The following is a 9,514-nucleotide window of genomic DNA, read 5'->3' as shown; positions in this document are numbered from 1 at the left end:
TAGTATTGTGGTTCTGAACTTTTTTCCCTAGAAATGCACAGTAGTATAATGACATCCCCATGTCTGTTCACTGGTTCATTCATTGTGTACAAGGTAATGTTTTTGACATTTTAACACAGAAAAAAAAAAAACCACCCTGTGTTCTACCACTTTTGTCATCCCCTTACAGATTTTGATAGGATCTTTATATGGGACCAAGCCCCTCCACTGAGCATCACCATTTTATAAGCTTAAACCTAGAGTGTTATTGTAACTTTTTTAATAAACAAGAAATTCCAAGGCCTAAATGGAGAGACGGCATTTAAAAATTATGTAACTAATGAATGGATCAAGAAGATGTGGTACATATATACAATGGAATATTACTCAGTCCTAAAAAAGAATGAAATCTTGCCATTTGCAATGATTTGGATGGAGCTAGAGATTATTATGCTAAGCGAAATAAGTCAGAGAGAGACAAATACCATATGATTTCACTCATATATGGAATTTAAGAAACAAAACAAATGAACATGGGGGTGGGGAAAGAGAGGCAATCCAGACTCTTAACTATAGAGAACAAACTGATGGTTACCAGAGGGGAGGTGAGTGGGAGAATGGATTAAATAGACAATGGGTATTAAGGAGTGCACTTGTGATGAGCACCCAGTGGTATATGTAGTGATGAATCACTAAATTCTACATCTGAAACTAATATTACACTGTATGTTAAATAACTAGAATTTAAATAAAAAATTGGAAAAAAATTAAAATTATAGGAAAAGACAAATAGGAAAAACTATCAAAACAGACCACTACTTTGAGGCTGAAGAGGGTGATAATAAAAAAGGAAGTTGAATTCATAAAAATATTATTGTTATTAAATATCTGTTGCAATAAACTAGAAATGATGTAATTATAATAAAAAGCTGGCCCAGTGACATTGAAAAGGTATGGTTGGAAAATTATAATAAGTGTCTATACAACTGTCCACAGGAAGGCATAATCCAGCTGAAATTTTGTAGTCCCAAGAAGAATGTGCATTGTAGAAGAATGGCTCAACAGGATTTATTTTTGTAAGAAGTTTATTCATTTATGTTTGAGAGAGAGAGGGAGAGACAGAATCCCAAACAGGCTCCATGCCTTCAGTGCAGAGCCTGATGCAGGACTCCATCTCATGAACCATGAGATCCTGACCTGAACCCTAATCAAGAGTCAGACTCAACCAACTGAGCCACCCAGGCACCCCAAGATTTTTACAAGTTATACTTGTTCTTGATTTCCAGAACCATGCTTAGCATATTTAATTTGGTCTCCAAAGATCTACCAGTATGAAGAAAAGGTATTTTGGTTAGTAGATAAAATACTATAATTATCAGAAAGATATATTTCTTCTGTGTATTAATAAAATGTCATTTGTCTCCTACCACCTGTACTGAAAAATTTACTAAAAAGGTCTTATCAAACCTGGGTAGCTGACAGGCCAGCCCCTGAACCAGATTGCACCAGACACACTAATTCATGAGGTCCTAGTAATAGTATAAGTATGTTGCTTACGAAGAAACTTGAAATACCATTTCTGTTATTCTGCAATATTTCCCCGGAATCAGCACCTCAAAGAAAGGAGTCATTAGTTCTAAATGGCAAGTAAAGGGATTCCTACATAACTTTGCATAACCCCAGAAATTAATTTCAATATACATTTGTGTTTTTAATGGACATTTAGAAACACCTAGCCTGCTTCAGCAATACTACACAATGTTTACGAGTTTAGTAATTGATGGGGAGACATAGAGTCTCAGGGGACTTGTACTTTAATGTACTGGAAAATCCAGTCCTAGAACTGCTTCTATCAAAAATGAAGGAGATCATCTCAGATATGATGCTACTTCTATTCCCTGACCAAGTAGGAGAAAAAAATGCTTTAAGATGGATGATGGCCAAGACCAAAGCCAGAGATTGGGGTCTGGGCAGAGGCCAAGGAGCCATTAAAGCTTTGTCTTCTTGGTCTCCAGGTTGATCACGTTTCCTTGGGTATGGAGAATCTGCTTATCTGCTGGCTTCTGTAAATCCTCTGGCTTTATAGGAACATAGTAGTAGCCCATGATGGAGAAGATCAGGCAGACCACCAGCAGGAGACAAGAAAACAAAATGAATTCTGCCCACTGCAGGAAGAAATAAATATAGAGACGAATGTGGAGAAACTTGAAATTAAATGGATCTTTGTAGGATGAGCAGATTGATTCAGGATCACCAGTGTAGGCAGAGGTTTGCTAAAAGAAGAATGGGTTCACTGGCGTCTCCTCTGATGGGCCTATGATGGCCATTATTGCCACTCTTATATGTCTATTTTCCTGGCCATGTCTGTTTATATCTAGCCCATCTCATGCCGCAGCGCTGAGTAGGAAATGTGAGGGGCAAAGGGATAGGGGAACAGGGAGAAAAGGAACTTGGAGGGGAAATCATGTGTAGACAAGTTCCTACTTCCATCAGATCCATACCTGTACCAGGCCACTGAACTGTGCCACAACAAGCACGATGATATTCCCAACTGCAACTGTCAACAACCAGGCTGCCTGGAGTACAGATTTCATGCTAGAGGGAGCCTAAAGAGGACACAGGTTTGTGAGTAAACAAACGCCCTACAGCATCCATATGACCCATGCATCCAGAAAACTTCTCCCACAAAAGTTTCCAAATTTGAACTCCTGCCCCACCCCCCAAGTTCAGCTGTGGTGTTTGATTCAGGGCATGGAAATAATGTTAACAGTAAAAATAAGATGGAGCTCTTAATTGAATATTTTAATTCATTATACCATATAATCTTCATTATACCCTAAGAGATAAATTCTACCAGTATTCTTATTTTATACATAAAGAAAAATAGCATCAGAGATCATTAACTTGCTCAAGTTTTTGCAATAGGTTGTACAGTCAGAATTTGAACATGGCCAGTTTGACTTCACAGTCCTTATTCTTTAAAAAAATTTTTTTTGTGATCTATTTTTATTTTTGAAAGAGAGAGAGAGACAGATCCCGAGTGGGGAGGTGCAGAGAGAGAGAGGGAGGCACAGAATCTGAAACAGGCTCCAGGCTCTGAGCTGTCAGCACAGAGCCTAACACAGGGCTCCAACTCATGAACTGCAAGATCATGACCTGAGCAGAAGTTGGACACTCAACCTACTGAGCCACCAGGCGCTCCCACAGTCCTCATTCCTAAAGTACCCTTTCCTAGATCCCAAAGAGCATCACCTACTATGCTGCCCTGCCATGATCCTGGGAGTCAAGATGACTCTCTGTTCAGGGTCATATGTAAGGAATCTAAGGCCGAAAAATAGAGAGGTCTTGACCAGGATCACATACCTATTTAAGGCAGTGCTAGGATTAAACCTCATCCTTCTCTGAGAAATATATATATACCTCCACTTTTCACTTGGAAAAACTTACCTGAGAATAAGAAAACTCAAGTCCTGTGACAGAGAACATGACCTCCCCAGCTGTAACCAGGGCATATTGTGGTAGCTGCCATGCAATGGACAGTTTGTTGGCTGGAGTGTCTTTCATCTTCCAGGCCTGAGGATCCTGACTGGTGTTCTTAGTGAGAGAAAGAAGAAATAGGCTTATCAGCAGTCACAAGTGAATATTTCTAACCTACAGCATTATGTGATCTTATATCCATCCCCTTTTTGTATTTTCATCCTTCAAGAAACTGAACAAATTCTATACAATTTCAGTTTTTGAAATTCTTTTTGGTAACACTGCACTCACTTACCAGGCTTCAGTCAATCAGATACTATTATTGACAAAGTCCTTAAAATGGCAGAATATTTTGATACTGTAGTTTGGATTTCCATCATTTTGAACTATAGGTATTATGATCCTGGCTAACATTTTATTTTATTTTTAAAATTTTTTTAAAATGTTTATTTATTTTTGAGAGGGGCAGAGGGGGCAGGGGCAGAGAGAGGGAGACACAGAACCTGAAACAGACTCCAGGCTCTGATCTGTCAGCACAGAGCCCTACACAGGGCTCCAACTCATGAACAGCAAGATCATGACCTGAGCCAAAGTTAGATGCTTAACCAACTGAGCCACCCAGGTGCCCCTGACCAATATTTTAAATATAAAATGGTGTCTAAATTATACAAACACAATGAATTTTCAGCATGTTCTTGAGAAAGTTTACTTCCTTGTCCAGTTTTCTATGTAAGCATAATTAAACTGGTTTTGGACATTTTCCATTAAAATTTTTATTTTACTAAAATTAATTTTATCAAAATTAATTATTTTCTTGGTATACCTTACATTAAACATTTTGTTGATCAAAATGTTGAAAAATCTATATCAAATAGTGCCTGCTATTTTTAATTCTATTTACTGGCCGTTATTTTTTAACTCAAATCTCACACATTCAAATTATGTGAAAAAGAGATAATTTTTCTGTAGAATTTTGGTCAAAAATATTTTTTTAGGGTCTTTTATTGTTGTTGTTATTAATGTTACCAAATATATGTGATTCTATAATCTTCATTTCTTTGTCTGTAGGTTTTTAGTTATGGTTGGTTTTATTTTATATAGGCTATGTCTACTAATATTTGTTATAAATGGAATAAAAACTCTAAAATTACATTTATTTCTTGAAGTGAAACCATTATTAGGTAGTAGGTATAATATCTAAAGTATAATGTGATTAAAATAGCAATTAAAACATCAAGATCAAAAGTCCTTGAAATCAAAAGTGTCTGACATCCAAATGTCCTTCATTTTCTGAGTCGAAGGGTCATTAGGTTCAAAATAGGTAAATTTTGCTTCAATTGATATTATGAACAATACATAGACATATGTTCGGGTTTTCTTAGGCTAATAGAAGACCGTGACTTAAGCTTCTAAATCAAGATCTCATACTCAAATACCCACAGGCAAACAATTAAGAAAACGAAGCAGGCTAAATGGGAATGATGGGGGCTGTGGTAAAGTGGATAGCACAGGCCTCATCTAAAGGGCATAGCCATTACAGCACCAACTAATTGACATGGTAATACTTGTAATTAAATCTTCTGTTATTGTTTTTAAGAAACTTAAGAGAGGAGAGGAGGAGTTAAGATGGCAGAGTAATAAGGGAACCCTGGTCTTGTCCCTTGAACACAGCTAGATCAATATCAAACCATTTTGAACAGCTAGGAAATCAAGCTGAGGATTAACAGAACAATCTACATAATTTGAGGGAGAGAATGTGGCAGGTATATGGTGCAGTGAGGTGAAATGGGGGAGAGATGAGCCGTGGTGCTGCAGAGGGGGAGGAAAGCATTTTCACAGAGAGGAGAAAGAGAGGGAGAGAGAGCAGCACATTGGGTTTGTGCAAAAAAGCACTCTTCCCTCTGAAAACAGAGAAAGAGTAAAAACATGTACAGGGGACTGCGCAAAAAAACTTAGCACGGGGAAAAGAAAAGGAGAAGGTTTCACTACCACCAGGTTTTTATAAACAGTGGAGCACAGAGTCTGAAGTTTCAGAGGTTAGCCCCTCCCTGGTGGTTCTCTGGTGAGAAAGCAGGTCAGAACCCTGGGAATGGGCAGCATGGTCTGAGGATTCCCTGGGTTGCACAGGAGAATGGGTTCCCCAGCTTGGAGTGCATTTAGTAGAGGTGATACAGTCTCCCCATGGGCAAGAGACCCAGTGGGCACCATCAAACTGCCACATTCACCCATATAAAAACAGACACTGCCTGAGGGTAGCAAACCCTGGAGCGGGATATGTGTTGCAATTTACCACAAACTCTGAGCTGCTACTGCTGCATAATGGTACAACCATTTCCTGGGACAAGTGGGCCACAGTGCAGCAAGACCCTTTTCTCTGGAACTGTGGAGGTCTTTGAAGTGTGGGGTTTTGAAACACAGCCATTCCTGAGATAAAAATCTGGAGGGAGGCACTCCCTAGTAGGTTGATACCTGGGAGACAGGGGGAAGGCAGGGAGCTGACCGATGCCTGGGAGACAAAAGGGGCAACTGCACATCTGTGAAGGTACAAACTTCACACTCTGGAGACTAGGGAGTGGGGTGAAGGCATTTCCACCATTAGCCCACAAACACTAATCAACTCCAGTGAGCTACACAATGCCACCAAGTGGAGAATGGAGCTGTTACACCAAGCCTCCCTCCTACCATCAACCACCCCTCCCCCCCACCTCCACTGTGCCCTGGAGGCCCCTCCTGCAGAAGACCAGCACAGATCCCTTCCCTGAGCTTAGTCTACTGATCACAGACTGCTGCAAAATTTCAGTTATAGGGGAAACTGGATCTAGCTTCATTTTTGTTTGTTTGTTCATTTGCTGTTCCTTCTGTTTTTGTTTTGTTGTTGATGTTGTTGTTTTTCTTTTCTTTTGTTTCTTGTATACAGAAAAAGCACAATTTTTTAATTTTATTTTATTATTCTTTTTATTTTTTAAATTTTAAATTAAATTTTTTTCTCTCCTCTTTTCTCTTTTCTTTTTTTTTCTATCAAGCCTCTCTTAACAAACAGACAAAAACACACCTAGGATCTGGCTCCCTTTATTTTTCATTTTTATTTCATTCTATTATTGTTGTTTTTTCTTCCTCCAAAATGACAAGATAGAGGAAGTCACCTCAAAAGAAAGAACAGGAAGAAATGATGACCAGGTATTTGGTCAATGCAGATGTAAGTAAGATCTCTGAACTAGAATTTGAAACAATGATTATGGGATGCCTGGGTGGCTCAGTCAGTTGAGCCTTGGACTTCGGCTCAGGTCATGATCTCATGGTTGGAGGGTTTGAGCCCCACACTGGGCTTTGTGCTGACAGTGGGGAGCCTACTTCAGATTCTGTCTCCCTCTCTGCCCCTCCCCCCTCTCAAAAATAAATAAACATTTAAAAAATCTTTTAAAATAAATAAAACAATGATTATAAGGATACTAGCAGGGCTTGAAAAAAAGCATAGACGACACCACAGAATCATTTATGCAGAGATAAAAGAACTAAAATCTAGTCGGGCTGAAATTAAAAATGCTATAACAAAGATGTAAACCCAAATGGAGGCCACAAAAGCGAGGATGGATGAGGCAGAAGAACAAATTAGTGACATAGAAGATAAAATTATGGAAAATAATGAAGCTGAAAAAGAAGAGGGAAACAAAGGTTAGAGATCACAAAGGCAGACTTAGGGAACTCGGCAATTTGTTAAAACATAATAACATTTATATCACAGGAGTCCCAGAAGATGAAGAGAGAGAAAAGGGGGCAGAAGGATTATGTGAGCAAATTATAGCTGAAAACTTCCCTAATCTGGGGAAAGACACAAACATCAAAATCCAAGAAGCACAGAAAACTCCCATTAAATCCAACAAAATCTGGCTATGGCCAAGACATATCATAGTCAAATTCACAGTATACACAGACAAGGAAAGAATCCTGAAAGCAGCCGGAGGGGGGGCGGGGGATGTCCTTAACCTACCAGGGAAGACAGACCAGGTTTGCAGAATATCTGTCCACAGAAACTTGGCAGGTCAGAAAGGTGTGGCAAAATATATTCAACATACTGAATGTAAAAAATAAGCAGCCAAGAACACTCTATCCAGCAAGGCTGTTGGAGAGATAAAGAATTTCCCGAACAAAAACTAAAGGAGTTTGTGACCACTAAACCAGCCTGATAAGAAATTTGAAGTGGGACTCTGAGTGGAGGAAAAAAAAACAGACCAAAAGCAAGAAAGACTAGAAAGGACCTGAGAGCATCACCAGATACACCAACTCTACAGGTAACACAATGGCACTAAATTCATGAATTTCAATAATCACTCTGAATGTAAATGGATTAAGTGCTCCAATCAAAAGACATAGAGTAGCAGAATGGATAAAAAAAAAAAAAGATCTATCAATTTTCTGCCTACAAGAGACTCATTTTAGACCTAAAGATATCTACAGTTTAAAAGTGAGGCTATGGAGAACCATCTATCATGTGAATGGACATCAAAAGAAAGCCAGAGTAGCCATTCTTATATCTAGACAAACTAGATTTTAAGTTTTTTTAATGTTTATTTACTTTTGAGACAATGCGAGAAACAGAGTGCAAGCAACGGAAGGGCAGATAGAGGGAGACACAGAATCTGAAGCAGTCTCCAGGTTCTGAGCTGTTAGCCCAGAACCTGACAAGGGGCTCGAACTCACGAACTGTGAGATCATGACGTGAGCCAAGGTCGACGGTTAACCGACTGAGCCACTCAGGCGCCCCAGACAAACTAGATTTTAAAACAAAGACTGAAATAAGAAATGAAGAAGGGCATTATATCATAATTGATACATAAATCAATTAATAACATAAATAAACTCATTGATAATAATACAATAATAGTAGGGGACTTTAACACCCCACTTACAACAATGGAGAGATCACCTAAGCTGAAAATGAACAAGGAGACAATGGCTTTGAATGACACACTGGACCAGATGGACTTAACATATATTCAGAACATTTCATCTTAAAACAGCAGAATACACATTCTTTTCGAGTGCACAAGGAACATTCTTCAGAATGGATCACATACTGAATCACAAATCATCCCTCAACAAGTACAAAAAGATCAAGATCATACCATGCATATTTTCAGATCACAACGCTATGAAACTTGAAGTCAACCACAAGAAAAAAGAAAATGAAAATGAAAACATCACAGTCCAAAACCTTTTGGATGCAGCAAAGGCAGTCTTAAGAGGGAAGTATATTGCAATTCAGGTCTAGAAGCAAGAAAGGTCCCAAATGGACAATCTAACTTTACAGTTAAAGAAGCTAGAAAAGGAACAGCAAATAAAGCCTAAAGCCAGCAGAAGAAGGGAAACAATAAAGATTAGAGCAGAAATAAATGGTATAGAACAAAATCCAGTAAAAAGATCGATGAAACTAAGAGCTGTTTCTTTGAAATAATTAACAAAATTGATAACCCTCTAGCCAGACTTAGCAAAAAGAAAAGAGAAAGGACCCAAATAGATAAAATCAAGAATGAAAGAGGACAGATCATAACCAACACCTCAGAAATACAAACAATTATAAAAGAATACCATGAAAAATTATATGCCGACAAACAGGACAATCTGGAGGAAATGGATAAATTCCTAGAAACTCACACAGTACCAAAACTGAAACAGGAAGAAATAGAAAATTTCAACAGATGTGTAACCAGCAAAGAAATTAAATCAGTAATCAACAATTTCTGGCTTCCCAGGGGGAATTCTACCAGATATTTAAAGAAGAGTTAATACCCATTCTTCTCAGACTGTTTCAAAATATAGAAATGGAAGAAAAACTTCTAAACTCATTCTGCAAAGCTAGCATTACCATGATTCCAAAACCAGACAAAGACTCCACTATAAAGGAGAATTACAGGCCAATATACCTGATGAACCTGGATGCAAAGATTCTCAACAAGATACTAGCAAATTGAATTCAACAGTACATTAAAAGAATTATTCACCATAAGTGGGATATGTTCCTGGGCTGCAGGGCTGGTTCAATATCCACAAATCAACCAAT

The 9,514-nt window shown here is 38.4% G+C and overlaps 1 protein-coding gene across 1 annotated transcript in view; it reads right to left on the bottom strand.

Annotated features, from left to right (window-relative positions):
* Window positions 1–1,180: 1,180 nt before the first annotated feature.
* SLC15A2 (solute carrier family 15 member 2) overlaps window positions 1,181–9,514 on the bottom strand; it is a 35,274-nt gene continuing 26,940 nt past the window's right edge. Inside the window, exons 20-22 of the mRNA XM_042956041.1 lie at window positions 3,427–3,573; window positions 2,481–2,585; window positions 1,181–2,144 (exon numbers count right to left, since the gene is read on the bottom strand). Of these exons, the coding sequence (XP_042811975.1) occupies window positions 1,968–2,144; window positions 2,481–2,585; window positions 3,427–3,573 (429 nt within the window). The 3' untranslated portion in view covers window positions 1,181–1,967. The remainder of the gene's footprint in view (window positions 2,145–2,480; window positions 2,586–3,426; window positions 3,574–9,514) is intronic.

Source organism: Panthera leo, chromosome C2, assembly GCF_018350215.1.
Source record: "Panthera leo isolate Ple1 chromosome C2, P.leo_Ple1_pat1.1, whole genome shotgun sequence".
NCBI classification, from domain to species: Eukaryota; Metazoa; Chordata; class Mammalia; order Carnivora; family Felidae; genus Panthera; species Panthera leo.
This window is presented reverse-complemented; position numbering and strand designations above follow the sequence as displayed.